Here is an 18,485-nt window from a genome sequence, read left to right as displayed (position 1 = left end):
ATATATATATATATATATATATATATATATATATATATATATATATATATATATATATATATATATATATATATATATATATATATATATATATACACACACACACACACACACACACAGACACACAAACGTAACAAGGACTAATTGAAGTATAATGTAATACAATAAATAAACTTATGTCAAAAAAGAATGTTGTTCTTACTAGGAATTTATTCAATTTATTTATTTTAAAGAGGTGCTGGGGGCGGGACGAGGTGGCGAGTAGATTTTTTGGTTCGGCGAGTAGATTTATGGGTGATTTGTTAAGCACTGTATATACAGTATATGTACATGCAGTATATATATGTGTATATATATATATATATATATATATATATATATATATATATATATATATATATATATTTTATAGGAAAATGCTCTAGTGTCTTAAGGCAGAAGAATGTTTAGTAAATATGATGTAAGATTATTGGTTATTAAACCTCACTTTCCTTGCAAGCCACAAAATACCCAACATGTTCATAGTCTGTAAGGTGAGTACTTAATTTGCTTTTGCGCTTTACAAAATTCTTAATGATATACCCTGTGTCACTAAGAGCTTTCTTTGCAAATTGCTCATCATAGGTCAGCATGGAAAACTTGTGTTGATCAATCATGATATATGAAATATTGAGAAACACAATCAGGATCAGATGCCCTCCCACCTTCAGAAATGATGACATTTTTTTCAGGTTACTAAGATAACTGTCATGATCTTTGCTAATAGCTTCCAAGTACCAAACACTGATCAGCCCGTCTGCTTGTGGCACCACAACAGGGTCCAATGGGTTGGCTTTGGTGAAATCACATTTCACAACCCGTTTGACTGCTCTTCTTACTTTTTCTTCTTTCTCCTCCCATCCCTCACTGAAAAACAATGAATTGTTTATTCAGATAAATACGTAAAACACATACTGTACATTACAGAATTACGTCTCTAGCACTCATCCGCTTTTATAACTATCACATGTTTATTGTGACTGTTTGCAACCTGATACCGACTTAAGCGGGAAAACTGTACAATGTGGAGAGACTTTTGCAGCCCCCTCATTGGGTAGTACAATTTCAGTTAAAGGGTTAACAGCATTAATATATAATACAAAAATAGGGGAGAGAAAGCACACCATCTATATAAAACAATTAGCTCCCAGTTGGCAAGTGCACGAGTTATTAATAGTATTAAAAAAAATACTTCACCAAAATCAAAATACCAGGGAAGGAGACGCAGCACGGCAGGTACATGAAAAAGGGTATTCAATCCATATCCAAATGTATCCAATGTCTCGGTGCCATCTCAGCGCCCCTTCAAATTTGTATGACATAACTTTTTGCAATGAAAGGGTAAATCCTATACTCATTACATTGCCTTCAGGCTATTCCAAGACATAACAATGATAATCAGAGTCTGGATGTGAGATGGGGCAGCTTTTGGAAGTTGTTAAATATCGTAGCGTTATTCCCATGCAAAGAGATCCGTTAACATTTATTGAGCCATTATTTTTAAGGAAAATGGCAGGATATCATGGCACTAAGCACTTTTATGGATATGCGTTACTGATATCGATACGTTAAATTGAGAGAATATAATGTTAAAAAATAAACCGCCTTCTGAAGATCTACCTCTCAATTTTATGATTTAACACACAAATGGGATGTTATCAGTTAAAATCCTCAACTGCATCAAGTTTCTATATTTCTCCCACCTTGCATGCACAATATGGGATTATTCTCACAAACATAATTATGTTGTGAGATTATTTACTTGCAATTGATGCAAAGTTGTCTTTATACAGTAAATGCAGTATATATTGTGACACTCATGGACTCTGTATGTGAGCAGTTTGCATTATGCAGGCTTTCCAGGGTGCGAGAGGTTAGCATCTCTCGAGAGGCAGTCTACAGGGGCACCCAATTCAGACCGAACTCCTGATTGCAAAGGTTTTAAATGAAAACCTGCCGGAGGAGAGAGAGACTTTTCTCCAGCCAGTTGGACACTGGATGGTACGGATCCCCATGCCTGCTGGGACCAATTGCGAATCCCACCCAGGAACCTGAGCCACAGCCCATGGAGGAAGCAGGGCTACCTTTCTGCAAGGTACCGCAGTAACCAGATGGATTGACTGGAGACTCTTGGGATAAATTTCACAGCACCTCAAATTAAACACAATATATTTTCTATTTTATAGTTTGCAGTGGTTATAACTGGAAATGTTACTAGCTACCCAGTTTGTCAGTGAGGACCATGTTTAGTTAGCCTCACTAATGTGGAGTAGGCTTTGTTTTATGGTTTGTGTTTTGACATTAAAGGCACAGGGGCCTATTCAAGTAGCTCACATCACATCGCGGCTGCAACACGCAAGCAACTCGCAGGTTTGATCTCGACACCTGAATGGTGGCGAGATGGGATCTGTGATGTGACTCTGAAGAAAACATGTATTTTTACTGCATCGGATTGAAGCCGGGCTCTGGAGTTCACATGCATTAATATCAGCTCTGGAGACCCCCTGCTTCCATCCTATGTAATAAAATAACATTTACAGGCAGCTTAAACACCTTAGCAGGTAACTGCTGAGGTAATGAAGGAGTTAAATACCATTTCCCAGTTCATTGGGGGTAGAGGGGGTGGTTGAAGGTTGGATTTAGCCCGTGGTGGGTGTTTAGGCCTACTGGGAGCGTTGCGGGAGTAGTAAACCTTTTCCTTACCTTAGCGGTTACTATCGCTAAGATAATGAAGGGGTTAACTCCTGCCGCTACCCACCCAGTATACATAAACTCCAAATACCACCTTCACTCACAACCTCTACCCCCAATAAACACTAAAATACAATACAAACACCAATACTAGCCAATACACCCATTGATTGCCTGTGTAAGTACCTATGCCCTCAATGGGAACAAAGATAACCTCAATAGCAATGAATGGGCACCCAACTACTCACCACTCTACCCACCACTCTACCCCCAACAACCCCCCACCCCCCTAACACATACAGTACAGTAATGGGCAAATCCCTATTATCCAGATCTGGATAATAGCGGATTTGCCTATTAATAATAAAACATTATCCAGTCAGCATAAAGTAAATTAAAGGTGTACTTACCACTGCCAGGATGAAGGCCCCCCTCATCCTCATCACTGTCCTCTACATCTTCTGTGGGCAGCAACATTAAATAAAAAAAACTAACTATTGGCCACTAACCCCTTAATTACCCTCGCATAGTAATTAAGGCTTAAACCCTTCCCCCCCAATGTTTTTTTTTAGGTTGCCCATGCATTGCCATTGTGGTTTACCAGTGTCACGATCAATGGGTTTATTTGCAAGTGCAATGAATTGTACTATTATGACAATGTTATTTTATTGTGTATTTCTTTTGCAATCAAATGGACAAACGTGTTATGTCATTTTTGTATGTGTGGTTATTGGGGCAGAGGGGGTGGGATTGGGGGTAGTTTCCCCAGGGAGGTTGGTTAGCCTCACTGGTGGGTATGGGGGGTTGGGTTTTAACCCATTAATTACTATAGTAAAAGTATCAAGTTATAGGCAGCACTTCCTACTGTATGTAATAAATAAAAATCATATAGTAAGAATAGGTGCACAGGAACAATGGAGGGACCCCTAATCTCCTCAAAAAACACTAACAATAAAACACAACTGGTGTTCCCAACACTCACAATGAACACACGGGAACGTGTTATGCATAAATAATAATCAAATATATATTGACACAGCAAAATAACACACTGCAACAAAGGGCGAACAGAGAATACAGGCTAAAAAACGGTACAACAAAAGCAAGCACAACCTGTGGGGGAGGGAGGGGAGGAGAAGGAGGGGTGGGTCGAGATATCACTGAGTTGTGAGGAAGGGTAAACAACCCTTAATTGAAAAAGTGGAGAAGATGTGGGAGGCAACGTTTCAGGGTCATAAACCTTTCTCCTGGCCCAGTCCTCTAGTCCCCAGCAAAGCAAAGGGACTAACATACTTCCCTACCATCTTCACTTCCAAATCCTCCCTCCAAGGAAATAAAAACATAAAATCACACACCAATATATTAACTGTCATAGGAGACCAGGACTTTTAACACCTTTTTAAAACCTTCTGGGATAATTGACACTAGCAAAGACAGAGTTATTTAATAAAATGGGTTTTTTTCATGCAAGCACGCAAACATACAACAAAATACACAATAAACATCATACTGGGGGAAATAGGGGGAGACATCAGCATACCTGCTTTAGCAAAAATCTTACCCTGATCCTTCTGGTTCCAGCCTCCATAAGATTCTAACTTTCCCTGCTGTCTGGGCTGCACCAGTACTTCTCTGCTGGTGTGTAGCTGTTTCCCCCAGAAGCACTTTTGAATAGTCTGCCAGCAGCTCCAGCAGGCTCACACAGGCTCACATAGCCTCTCTCTCTCAATGTCTCTTCAAATCTCCAACATAAAGATTTATCTGCTCTACTGCTCTCCCTTATATAGGGCTTACTACAAATATATTACATTGAAGGGGCAGGCAGACAATTAGAGAACAGATTGTGATAGTGCAGCCAATCAGAATCGTGCCTATGAGTGTGAAACCCAGCAACCATTTTCCTGGCTATCCCCATAACCCCTGTGGTCCGGCACCTCTGGGTCTAGGTGAAACAAAGGCTCTCTCTGAAGATAACAAGTCCACAGCCCTTCCCCCTCACCATGTGCCACAAACCTGCATGTCTTTGCAATTAACAGTCAAAGAAAGTTCAGTCCGCGCTCTTTCTTCCAAGTGTTGCAGAATTGAATTATTCTCCCTCTTCTTGCTGCTCCTATGGGTTGATGTGTATCCCCTCACTCCAAAAAAAAACTCTGGTGGAAGTCCCCGCCAGCAAACAGAATGACCAAGAAAAGAAGCACCATGGTCTTGGTCTTTGCAATTAACACAGGGAATCCCATTACTTGGGCTGGTTGCATTGGAATACTAATCCACATCTATCTGTATAGACATTAATACATCATGTATAAAACACAATACACAATCTTAATCAACCCATATCTCTTATGAAACTTTACATATGTGTGGGACTCCTCGTAATTCTCCTTGCGTATCCCAATTAGTGCCTGCACACCGGGAGAATTAGGGGACTACCAGTAACTCAGCTCCCGAACTCCTGCAATCAAAACAAATACATTTTCACCCAAATATCCCACCTAAATCTTACACTCCTGAAGGTTCAGAACTCTGGGACAAAAGGAACATGAAAAGTGGAAAAGCAGGGTCTCTTTAACTTTTGCATGTTACATTACATGGACCCTGGCTTATGTTGCTATGTAGCTGCCAGGGACACACAGTTTTCTGGGGTAACCGGATGGTTTTAACCTTTATTATATAGCCTGGCTACCCCTTCCCGTCACATTAACCATCAGTGGATCTCATATATACAGGTGAATGTGTCACCTTAGATACACGCAAAAAGTGACTTGTGGATCACAGGTGGGAATAAACCCCTATACCGACATGAAATACAACTATAGCAAAAAGAGAAACCCACAGTACAGCCCAATACTGTATGTGGGTATAAAGATCTGTGGTATAACCAATTAATGGTAAAACTACTCATACTCATAAGTGCTGCACCTACAGCCAAGAGAATAAACCATAATATAGCATAGTCTACAGATACATATAAAGAATACTGAGTAGTAAAGCTACAAACAGTAGTATACTTATAATCACTGTGAAAGCAACTGATAATAATCTGTGGCTATATTGCAAGGCTCAAGCAGGCTGTAAGCACACCTCTAAAACAAAGGCATTTGCAGAGGGAAAAACCTCCTATCCACAACTGGATCTATTGACTGGCAAAGGCATACCTTCAGAAGTAGATCTAAGCTAGGGTAGCAACACAGTACTATGACAGACTCTGCCTATACAGTGTGAAGCAGGCTGGAGAAAAGGCACATATCATGGAACCAGCTTCCTATCTAGAACAGGGTATCATTGCAAACTCAGTTATAAGGAGAGGGAGTGTGACTCAGTGAGTAATGACACTGACTGGCACTGAGAGCTTGAAGCAGGGGAGCCTGGTTCATTTCCCAGTGTCGGCTCCTTGTGATCTTGGACAAGTCACTTTATCTCCCTGTGCCTCAGGCACCAAAAACATAGATTGTAAGTTCTATGTGGCAGGGACCTGTGCCTGCAAAATGTCTCTGTAAAGCGCTATGTAAAACTAGCAGCGCTATAAAGAACATGTTATTATTATTATTATTATTATTATTATTATTATTATTATTATTATTATTATTATTATTATTATGTCCAGACAACCAACTATACCATGAAAATAAGATACAGTATAATGTGCTACAGAGGTCCTGCAGTGAATGTAAGGAGTAAGAGGCAATATATGACCAAGGTGGCTCTCAGAGAGGGTGGTTAGCTCTCCCTGGTGGGTATCGGGGTTGGGGTTATAACCCCTTAATTACTATAGTGGTTAGTGGCCAGTAGTTAGTTTTTTTATTTTAATGTTGCTGTCCATTGAGGAGGTGGAGGATTGTGATGAGTATGAGGGTGGCCTTCATCCTGGCAAGGGTAAGTAGAACTTTAATTTACAATATGCTGGCTAGGTAATGTATTTTTTATGGTAAAATGCGCTATTATCCAGATCTGGATTACAGGGATTTATCTGTATTGTAATGTTTGTTTTTTTGGTGGGGGTGAGGGGGTTGTTGGGGGTAGAGGGAGTTGGTTGTCAGGTGCCCATTCATTGCTATTGGGATTATCTTTGCTCCTATTGAGGGCATCGGTAACTGCACTTGCAATCAATGGGTGTATTGACTAGTATTGTATTTTAATGTTTATTGGGGGAAGAGGGGGTGGGTGAATGAGGTAGTTGCCCCAGGGTGGGTGGTTAGGATCTTGTGTGGGTAGCGGGAGTGGTAAACCCCTTCATTTCCTTAGCGGTACTACCGCTAAGGTAATCCTTCATTACCTTAGGGGATACTACCGCTAAGGTAATCAAAGGGTTATACCTCCCACAACCTTCCTGGTAGGCCTAACCATCCTGTGGCAACAACTCCCTTCATCCACCTCCTCTACCCCCAACAAACCAGTCACTCTAATTAGCTAGCCACTAAGGTAATTAAGTTGTTTTTATTTGATTTAAACAATACAGGGAGATACCTGCCCCCATACTGGGACTTGTTAGTCAGGAAGCAGGGGATCCCCGAGGCTGAAATTAATGCGTTTCAGCTCCTGAGATCCCAATACTGTCTTATTAAAATCAAATAAAAACAGTACGATCGCCTGTAACAGCTGTGCAGGGAGATGCAGCTCTCTCTGTGCAGCGTGATCGCCTGATAGAGCTGTGCAGTGGGGGGTAAAGCTCTCTCTGTGCAGGGAGATCGCCTGTAAGAGCTGTGCAAGGAGATGCAGCTCTCTCTGTTCAGGGAGATCGCCTGTAAGAGCTGTGCAGGGAGATGCAGCTCTCTCTGTTCAGGGTGATCGCCTGTAAGAGCTGTGCAAGGAGATGCAGCTCTCTCTCTGCAGGGAGATCGCCTGTAAGAGCTGTGCAAGGAGATGCAGCTCTCTCTGTGCAGGGAGATCGCCTGTAAGAGCTGTGCTGGGAGATGCAGCTCTCTCCAGGCAGCTCTTACAGACTGCAGGCAGATCGCAGCAGTGGAACTTAGAAAAAGACTGAGATAAGGACACTGCTATCCCAAGCGGTATAGGTGTTTTCCTACCTCATGTTTTCTGACTTGCGATAATTGTTTCTGAATACCGTGATAACACAAATGTCAGACCATGATACCAGTGATAACATTGAAGCTAAAAGAAATAGCCCTAGAGTGTGGGTGTTCAATACTGTGTTTTCGATGTTGAACAATAAACCACTGAAGAGTTTGTTAAGGCCTAGGGTGACCAGATGTCCTGATTTAGTCGAGACAGTCCCCGTTTTTTAATGCCTTTCTCGGCTGCCAGACATTCTTTAACATGTCCCCGTTTTTCTGAGTTTCCCGGTTTTGACCATCAGAGCAGGAGAGCAGCAGAGAGCAGAGAATGCTGGAAGAGAGGAGAGCAGGGGGCAGCATAGAACAGAGAATGGTGGAATGGAGGAGAGCAGGAGGAGAGCCGGGGGGCAGCAGAGAGCAGATAATGCTGGCAGAGAGGAGAGCAGGAGGAGAGCAGGGGGTGCAGCAGAGAGCAGAGAATATTGCCAGAGAGGAGAGCAGGAGGAGAGCAGGGGTGGCAGCAGAGAGCAGAGACGGCTGGCAGAGAGGAGAGCAGGAGGAGAGCATGGAACCCCAGCAGTGAGACCCGAACGTGAGTCAGTGTCTGCTGCTAGGGCTCAAGATGGCTTCCCACCCCCACCCATGCTTCACCACAGTGATAGGTAGGGTGAAGAATGGGGAGAGAGAAAACACACACACACAAGTGAGAGAGAGACACAGCATGGGGAGAGAGACAGAGTATAGGGAGAGAGAGACAGAGCATAGGGAGAGAGAGACACAGCATGGGGAGAGAGAGAGAGACAGCATGGGAGGAGATAGAGAGAGACAGCATGGGGGGGAGATAGAGAGAGACTGCATGGGGGGACATAGAGAGAGACAGCATGGGGAGAAACAGACACACAGCATGGGGAGAGAGAGAGCGATAGCATGGGGGGAGATAGAGAGAGAGGCACACTGCATGGGGGGACATAGAGAGAGACACAGCATGGGGAGAGAAAGAGAGAGCAACAGCATGGGGGGAGAGAGAGAAACAGCATGGGGGAGACAGTAAGACAGCATGGGGAGATAGAGACAGCATGAGGAGAGAGAGACACATCATGGGAAGAGAGAGACACACATCATGGGGAGAGAGAGACATACAGCATGGGGAGAGAGAGACACATAGCATGGGCAGAGAGAGGGAGGGACAGCATGGGGGGAAAGAGAGACAGCATGGGGAGAGAGACACATTATGGGGAGAGAGACAAAGCATGGGGGGAGAGAGAGACACACAGCACGGGAGAGAGAGAGACAGCATGGAGAGAGAGAGAGAGAGAGAGAGAGAGAGAAAGAGTGAGTGAGAGTGAGACACACAAAATGGGGGGAGAGAGAGAATGGGGAAAGAGAGAGAAAGATAATTGGGAGAGAGAGAGACACAGAATTGGGAGAGAGACAGACACAGAATGGGGAGAACGGGTATGGAGGTATGGGGAGGACGAGAATGGAGGGATGGGGGGGAGAATGGAAAGATGGGGGAGAATGGAGGGATGGGGGAGAATGGAGGGATGGGGGGAACGAGAATAGAGGGATGGGGGAACGAGAATAGAGGGATGGGGGAATGAAAATAGAGGGATGGGGAGAGAGAGAGAGAATGGAGGGATGGGAGGAGAGAGAATGGAGGGATTGGGGGAGAGAGAATGGATGGAGGAGGGAGAGAGAATTGAGGGATGGGGAAGGGAGAGAATGGAGGGATGGGGGGAGAGAGAATGGAGGGATGGGGGGAGAGAGAGAATGTAAAAGGATCAATTCCACAGTTTCACATTTACTGAGGCTGGTGGATGGAAACGGAAAGACACACACACGCACACACACACACTCTTTACCTTTTCCCCTCAAGCTCACAGACAAACATAGCTGCATGAGAGCGATCCACGGCTCCTGGTTCCTTTTTTAACCATTTTTCTATTTCTCTTATGCTGACATCAGACGATTCCAACATAATGATCTCTTTGAAGTAATCACTGGCTATCAGTAGCTGAGAAATTGAGGTACCAATGCTGAGATCTATCAGAGTGTCTCCTCTCACACAACCTGCAGTAAAAGGAAAAAAATTATACACCAACCTAGCAAGTGGAGAGAGCAGTATATGAACAATGCGTGTTTGCAGGAACCTGAAGGTCAGCCATGAGAACCTGTATTCTAAAATATACTGGCCCAGGTGCACTAAACTCTGCTATATCGGGGCAAATACAGTTAAGAAACCTAAATTAGTAACGGACGTTATTTCCCCTGAGTTTATGCATATCACAAAGGTAATTATACGCAAATACAATGGCTACTAGCATAAGATTAACATCAGGTTAAATTAGCAGTGACTTGTGTTAGTTAAAAAAAATATGGCTCCGTAACACGTCTTAGATAATCAAAGGTGGTGTTAGTCCCACCCTGACCCTGAAATACGGGTTCTGTTGGAGAACGAGAGTCAGAGTCCTATTTTACTGGGGTCCCAAGTGCAAATATGTTGCTGTGTTTTACAATAATGACATGTGATATGTTATCAGATTTTACTACAATATTTGAATATTTAGCATTGCTACATTTTGTGAAGATTACTTAATATTCTGTCACTACCTGAACCAGCCGAGACACAGCACAGAGTGTCTAACGCCTCAACTAATTAGGGTCTAATTAATTCCCTCAATGGTCTTTCTACCCATGGCTGATTTCCACATTGGGATAGGGGACACCATTTAAGATATTTTATGTTTTTAAATGTTTTGACCTATGACATTTCCCTACATGACCAGAAACATTGGTCCAATAAAATGTTTATATTACATTATTCTAAATAATTTTTATCCGTCCCTGTCACGGTAGCTTATGACAAGATATAATGAACACCAAATATCTGGGTTGAACTGAACGAGGCTTAGATATAATAAAATATATTTATTCCTTAAAAAGGTGAACACAGCAATATAGTACAATTAACAGGCAAGAAGGTAACACTTACTTAGGGTTGGGGAATGGAGAAGTATCAGCTAGCAATTCTCCAGCAATCCCGTGACATTCCAGGTGGAATCAGAAGAACAACTAAAAACTGTAGGGTTGACACAGTTTATATACCTTTGTAACCCTATTCTTAACATTGAATACAGACTATTTGTGAACAATTATCTGTATCCAATCCCTAACGTGGAGACACAGTTTAACCCATGCCCCCCTGCTAGTTAGCCCATGCGTACTGGGACTCTGAGGGTCTTATTTCTGTAGCCCCATAATTAAATCAGGGGCGACGACCTGTCTACCAAATGAAGTATCTGGTAGGATCTTCATTATTTGTAGGTGTAGACATAACACTTACAAACCACTCCAGTTTGATGCTCTCCGCCCTCAGGTAACAATTAGAGTGGCAGAGTCTGTTGATTAGTACTTGGTTCCTAGTGTAAACAATCAGAGCAGTTAACTTTTGATCACAGGGCTTATGCTAAATCATCCGACTGCCCTTCCTGACCTATTAGCATAGCAGATGGAGTCTGCATTTTCAGAGCAGATCCAAAATACCATATACACTTTAATATTTTCACATATTAATAAGTTCCGTTCTGGTGTGCCCAATGGGTCAAAATTTGCCAGTTCTTAATGCCTACAGTGACTCTAAATATTGGCCAAATTTCAACTCTCTGCGACATCCAGAACCGGAGATACAGAAATGCATTTTAAAACATTTTTAAAATACAGGATTATAATGAAACATGGGAACAGGGGAACATATATTTTCCAGACATGACAAGGTGTAAGCCACATTCCTGGACCGCAGTCCAGTTAACCCCTTGCCTCCCTGGTGAGGTCAGGGGGTGGCCATATGGGATGAAACCCCTTTAATACCGGGTCAACCCCCCTCTCCCTCTACACCTCCCCTTCTTAATGGATGACCTGTGGCCAACTGGCCCTAACGGGGAGTGGGGCACTGCTGGCACCCTTAATGAACTCAGTCTCAGAGGGATATCCCTGATGTAAAAGTCCATCAGCATTGCTGTTTTCACTACCCTTTTTGTGCTGAATAGTAAACTCAAACTCTTGCAAGGCGAAGCTCCACCTTAGCAACTTGGCATTCTCCCCTGATGCCCTCTGCAGCCAACTCAGGAGGTTGTGGTCTGTGAGGACCGTGAAAGCCCTTCCATACACATAGGGCTGGAGTTTTTTGAGTGCCCACACAATGGCCAAGCCCTCTTTCTCAATGGTGGCATAGGCCACCTCTCTGCGGAGTAGTTTTCGGCTGAGGTACACCACAGGGTGCTCTCTACCGTCGTCCCCCACCTGGCTCAACACAGCCCCAATGCCATAGTCCGAGGCACCAATCTGTATGAGGAAATGTTTGGTATAGTTCGGGGCAGCCAGTATGGGGGCCCCAGCAAGCGCAGTTTTCAGTGCCTGGAAAGCAGTTTCACAGACAGGAGTCCAGGTGATAAGCACAGGCAGTTGCTTCTTAGCCAAATCTGTCAGGGGTTTGGCCACCGCGCTGTACTGTGGGACAAACTTCCTATAGTACCCTGCGGTGGCCAGAAATGCCATGACCTGTTTCTTGGTTTTTGGAACAGGCCACTGAACTATGGCTTCTATCTTGGCTGGCTCTGGTTTGAGGTGCCCTCCACCCACCCTGTGCCCTAAGTACAGGACCTCTGCCACCCCTACCATACACTGAGTGGGTTTCAAGGTAAGCCCAGCCTCCCTGATCCTATCCAGCACCGCAGCTACATGTCCTAAGTGGGAGTCCCAGGAACTACTAAAGACAGCAATGTCATCTAAGTATGCCCTGGCATAGCTCTGCATCCCTTCCTGTAACCTATTGACCAGGCGTTGGAAGGTAGCTGGGGCATTCTTCATCCCAAATGGCATCACCAAAAACTCATAGAGGCCACTTGGAGTGATGAATGCTAACTTCTCCATAGCCTCCAGGGTCAGTGGGATTTGCCAATAGCCTTTGCTGAAATCCATAATGGTCAGATACTTTGCCCCCATGAGTTCATCCAGTAACTCATCCATGCAGGGCATGGGGTAGGCATCTGACACCGTCCCAGCATTGAGCAACCGGTAGTCCACACAAAACTGGGTGGTCTTGTCCTTCTTAGGGACTAGAACTACCGGGCTTGCCCAAGGACTCTGGGATGGAGTAATTACCCCTAGGGTCAGCATCTCCTCTATCTCCCTTTCCATACTGGTCTTGACCTCTGCTGACACTCTATAAGCGTGCTTATGCAGAGGCTGCAGATCCCCTGTGTGCACTGGGTGTTTTGTGATATGTGTGGTCCCTGGCATGTCAGTGCCCTAAACTTAGCTAGCATGTCCCTGGCTTCTACCTGCTGCCTAGCACTCAACTGTGCCCCTATCTCTACCTGCTCCACAGTGTTTCCCTTCCTAGCCTACCCTAGGAGATTAGGCAGAGCATTGCTCGCCGGATCCTCTAGCAGTGGGCTACAAATGGCCATTACTGCTCCCATACTCGGTGCTCTGTATTCTTTCAGCATATTGACGTGATATGTCTTATGCCTCTCAGGCTCTACCTGTACAACATAGTTGTACTCATTCACCTTTCGGATAACCAGGTATGGTCGTGACCAGGCAGCCATCAATTGTTCTCCCGAGTGGGTTTGAGAACAAGCACCTGCTGTCTTGGAATGAATTCCCTGCTACGGGCATTCCGGTCATACCATTGCTTTTGCTTGGTCTGAGCGGCCCTGAGGTGGTCCTGGGCCACCTCCATGAGCATTTCTAACCGTTCTCGGAGATCTACTACATACTGGATCACTGAAGCATCAGTAGCAGTAGCCTCCCCTTCCCATCCCTCACGGAATAGGTCCAGAGGTCCATGTACCCTGCGGCCATATAGTAGCTCGAAGGGGGAGAAGCCTGTAGATTCCTGCGGTACCTCTCGGTAGGCAAACAGCAAGTGCTGTAAATGAATCTCCCAGTCTTTCCCCTCCGCCTCTATAAAGGTCCGAAGCATCTGCTTCAGGGTACCGTTAAACCTCTCAAATAATCCGTTTGTCTGGGGATAGTAAGGGGTAGTGCGCCGGTGCTGTACACCGCATGCATCCCAGAGACAATGTAACAGTTCACTCATGAACTGAGACCACTGATCGGTTAGGATCTCACGAGGGAAACCTACCCTAGAAAAAATGTTCAGCATCTATGGTGCCAAGCGCTACCGCCTCAGGGTACCGGGTGGCAAAATCCACCACCGTGAGGATGTAGCGCTTCCCTGACCTGCTAGGAATCATAAGGAGTCCTACAAGATCCATCGCTACTTTCTGGAAGGTTACCCTATTATCGGTAGGGGTTTCAGGGGTGCCTTAACATGGTCGCTCGCCTTACCCACTCGCTGGCAGGCATCACAAGAGCAGCATAAAGTGCCCACATCTCGGGATGCCCCCGGCCAGTAGTAACGCTGTAATAACTGGGCTCGCGTTCTGTTGACCCCCTGATGTCCCGCTAACGGAATAGAGTGAGCTACCCGTAACAATTGCTGTCGGTACTCGTGGGGCACTACTAGCTGTCGCTTACTGGTCAATCCCTCCTCTATCCCTGGGTTCCCTTCTTCTCTATACAGGAGTCCCTTATGCCATAGGCAGTGCTCAGTGCCTTCCCCTGCATGAGATTCGGACGCCCGAAGTCTCACACCGGCCTGAGTAGGGTCTGTATTCACTGCCTCCCTAAACTGGGCTCTTATTTCTGGCCACCCCCCAGTCATGTCATTGTCCAGAGAATGGGGAAGGGTGTGGGGAAACAGTAAGTCAGTCTGTGGTTGCAACTGATCCTGGCTTACCTCCCCGGGCTCCTCTGCGCCCTCCGCTAACGTTGGTCTCAAAGGCTGGGGGACTGGCGACGCCATTGCCGCTGTCTGGCTCCGGGTAACCGCCGTCACTGCAGCGGGTTTGGGCACTCGGTCGTAGGTGCAGGTCTTCGGACCCAGATTGTTGCCAAGAAGAACTTCAGCATCCAAACTGGGTAAAACCCCCACCTCCCGCACACCCTGGCCCTCCCCCCAATCCAAAAAGATTCTGGCCACTTGCAGGAAACGTGGCTCTCCATCAGCCACAGTGATCTGTATCCCAGGGCCTGGGATCAATTCCTCTGGCCGGACCATATCAGGTCAGACCAGGTTCACTCCAGCTCCTGAATCCAGCAAGCCGACTGCTTGCCGGTCACCGACTGTGACCGGGGTGAGATGTCTGCTCCGGCCGTCCATCTTCTGCAGGTCCGCGCTGAGATGTCCTCCACTCCTGGCTGTAGGCACCGATGAAACCGGGACAGGTGTGGCATGGGACGTCTCGCTGGGCGTTGGTTCCATGACTGGTCCGGAGTCTTTGGTGGAAGCCACACGCACGCGGGCCACCAGCTTCGCAGGTGGGGTGCGTTGCCCTTGATGGGGTCTGCCAGAATGCAGGGGTTCCGGGCAATCTGGTCTGATGTGACCAGGGCGGTTGCAGTTGTAGTACCGGCGCCGGCGGGCACTGCTGCATGAGCTGCTCCTGAAAGATGAGGTCCAGCAGGCGTTGGTAAGTCCGTGCCTCATAGCCCTCCACCCAGCGTATCCTGTACAAAGCCATGCGGGTCACGTAGGTAACATAGGACTCTGGGGGCTGCCTCTCTTCCTGCCAGAATTTACCCCGGTAGGCTTCAGGGGTAAAACCGTACTGAAACAATAACAGTTCTTTCAGGTGGTCATAGTCATCAGCATACTCATCTGGAAGCGCCACCATCGTCTGCTTAGCCAAGCCGGACAGTAAGGGGTCCAAACGTGCAACCCTATGCTGGGGAAGCACTTTGTACCACCGACACTGTGTCTCAAAGTTCTTTAGAAAACTGTCGATCTGATCAGTACCTTCCACAAACTTGGTGAGATTGTGCTGATCCAGTTTGAGTTAATCTTTGTTGGGTTGGACAGGGGGGGCAATAAGCGGGTCTGTTCACTGCCATAGTGATAAATTGCAGCCGCTCCTCCGGTGTCCCTCTGTCACCCCACGCAGTAATCAGTGTCAACATTTCAGGGGTGAATGGACTGGTAGCCGCAGCAATCAGAACCCCTCCTGTTGCACTGCTCCCAGGAGGTGCACTCGTTTCCTCCCCGGGATTCCGCCGCCCCGGCACTGGGTTCCTTCCCTGATCTCCGTGTGGCTGTAAAAGGGCAAGCTGAGCCGTATCCTGAGGCTCTGCAAGCCGGGCTTCACAGTCACCAATTGCGTCATCCATGTCTGCGACCTCCTTGTTCTCGTAGGGCAGTCCATATTCACGGCACTTGTCCTTCAGCTGAGCTCGGGTCCTCATGTTGGATGAGCCTTCAGCCTCGCTCATGGTTCACGGTCGCAGCAGTGAGGTGGTGTTACAACTTGTGTTAACTGTTGCACTACTGTGTGTTCAATATCTTTAGTCCCAGGAACTCGCAATTCCCTTCGAGTTCCCACTATATTACATTGTCCCGCAGTACACTGTAATACAGGTTCAGTTCAATACCGCCGCTGCCCCCAGTTTATTATAGAGCTTGTCACGGTAGCTTATGACAAGATATAATGAACACCAAATATCTGGGTTGAACTGAACGAGGCTTAGATATAATAAAATATATTTATTCCTTAAAAAGGTGAACACAGCAATATAGTACAATTAACAGGCAAGAAGGTAACACTTACTTAGGGTTGGGGGATAGAGAAGTATCAGCTAGCAATTCTCCAGCAATCCGGTGACATTCCAGGTGGAATCAGAAGCACAACTAAAAACTGTAGGGTTGACACAGTTTATATACCTTTGTAACCCTATTCTTAACATTGAATACAGACTATTGGTGAACAATTAGCTGTATCCAATCCCTAACGTGGAGACACAGTTTAACCCTTGCCCCCCAGCTAGTTAGCCCATACGTACTGGGACTCTGAGGGTCTTATTTCTGTAGCCCCATAATTAAATCAGGGGCGACGACCAGTCTACCAAATGAAGTATCTGGTAGGATCTTCATTGTTTGTAGGTGTAGACATAACACTTACAAACCACTCCAGTTTGATGCTCTCCGCCCTCAGGTAACAATTAGAGTGGCAGAGTCTGTTGATTAGTACTTGGTTCCTAGTATAAACAATCAGAGCAGTTAACTTTTGATCACAGGGTTTATGCTAAATCATCAGGCTGCCTTTCCTGACCTATTAGCATAGCAGATGGAGTCTGCATTTTCAGAGCAGATCCAAAATACCATATACACTTTAATAATTTCACATATTAATAAATTCCGTTCTGGTGGGCCGAGTGGGTCAAAATTTGCCAGTTCTTAATGCCTACAGTGACTCTAAATATTGGCCAAATTTCAACTCTCTGCGACATCCAGAACCGGAGATACAGAAATGCATTTTAAAACATTTTTAAAATACAGGATTATAATGAAACACGGGAACAGGGGAACATACATTTTCCTGACATGACAAGGTGTAAGACACATTCCTGGACCGCAGTCCAGTTAACCTCTTGCCTCCCTGGTGAGGTCAGGGGGTGGCCATATGGGGTGCAACCCCTTTAATACCGGGCCAACCCCCCTCTCACTCTACAGTCCCATACAAATATATAAATATATTATATTATATATATATACATTGGTGCACACAGTAATGGATACAATTAAAATGATCTATTTCAATAATAAACATACCTGGCGTTAATATTTTAAATAGTTCACATAAAGGATAGTACAACATTTCCTCTTTACTATCAGTCTTATCAGCACCTACATATGTTTCCATCAGATTTTTAGCATCAAACTCCTCGTCGTGATAGTCTTTATGGGGTGTGGATGCCATTATGAGTCTCCTCACTCTTATAGATATCGCTGATCCGCAGATGTAACTGTGTGCTGTCCAATACCTGGTAGAGATGAAAAATATAATTGTCAAAGTTTGCAGAGAACCTGCTGTAGTTCAAAGTTCCTGTAGCCTTGTTGAGTCTGAAGAAATGTAGTTTTGTTGTAATTTGTGAAAACTTTAAAGGGACTAATATTTAGGTTGTTCAATCATACTGTAGAGTAAATTATTCTATTTCATCTTTGAAGATCCCTAATGTTGGTCCCATGAAGGGATTACAATCTACAAGGAATACACAGAAAAGATATTTCAACCACATTATTAAAAAAAGATTAGCAGGGTGACCACTGTTTGCTAACCACTGTGCATCGTGAGAACATGTTGGTGACAAGCAATACTTATTTTAGATTCAATTTATTTATGATATGTTGGAATGTCTATTGTGTCCAAAGGTGAACTAGTGTTAAATGAAAATATGTCTCTTTCTCTATTAGGTCTTGTAAACTAACCTACAATTAATCAATAACTTTCATCATCGTATAGCACTAACAAAAAAAATGTTTTTAAATTTGTTATTATCACATTGTGATAAGATGGAGTAAACGTATTAGCCAGCTGTAGTTGTGCAAAATTAAGGCAGCACTGCAGTTGTAGGTAATACCAATGTTATGTTGGGTTGCAGAATACGGGGTATATATATATAGCGTATATATATCAAGCGTATGAGGGGAACTGGGGGATATTTTGTGCCACAGACTTTATGGAGACAAGCGGGAGACAAAAATATAAAGAAAATAAGATTAGCAAATATTACAATTATTAAATGCTAACGTGAGACTTCTCATGACAAATACTTTGTGCTATGTGACTTTACCAAACTTACTGACTTCTCTACATGAACCAGGAACCGGGATTAAAGTAACAA

At 44.9% G+C, this 18,485-nt stretch overlaps 1 protein-coding gene across 1 annotated transcript; it reads right to left on the bottom strand.

Moving 5' to 3' along the window:
• Positions 1–476: 476 nt before the first annotated feature.
• Positions 477–17,560, bottom strand: LOC142496458 (indolethylamine N-methyltransferase-like). The gene is made up of 3 exons (XM_075603153.1): positions 17,413–17,560; positions 9,605–9,812; positions 477–906 (listed from the first exon to the last, which is right to left on the bottom strand). The coding sequence occupies exons 1-3, from the start codon at positions 17,558–17,560 to the stop codon at positions 477–479; spliced, it is 786 nt and encodes a 261-aa protein (XP_075459268.1).
• Positions 17,561–18,485: the final 925 nt, after the last annotated feature.

Source organism: Ascaphus truei, chromosome 6, assembly GCF_040206685.1.
Source record: "Ascaphus truei isolate aAscTru1 chromosome 6, aAscTru1.hap1, whole genome shotgun sequence".
In the NCBI taxonomy this organism is placed as follows: Eukaryota; Metazoa; Chordata; class Amphibia; order Anura; family Ascaphidae; genus Ascaphus; species Ascaphus truei.
Note: the sequence above shows the minus strand (reverse complement) of the source record. Positions and strands in the feature narration are given on the sequence as shown.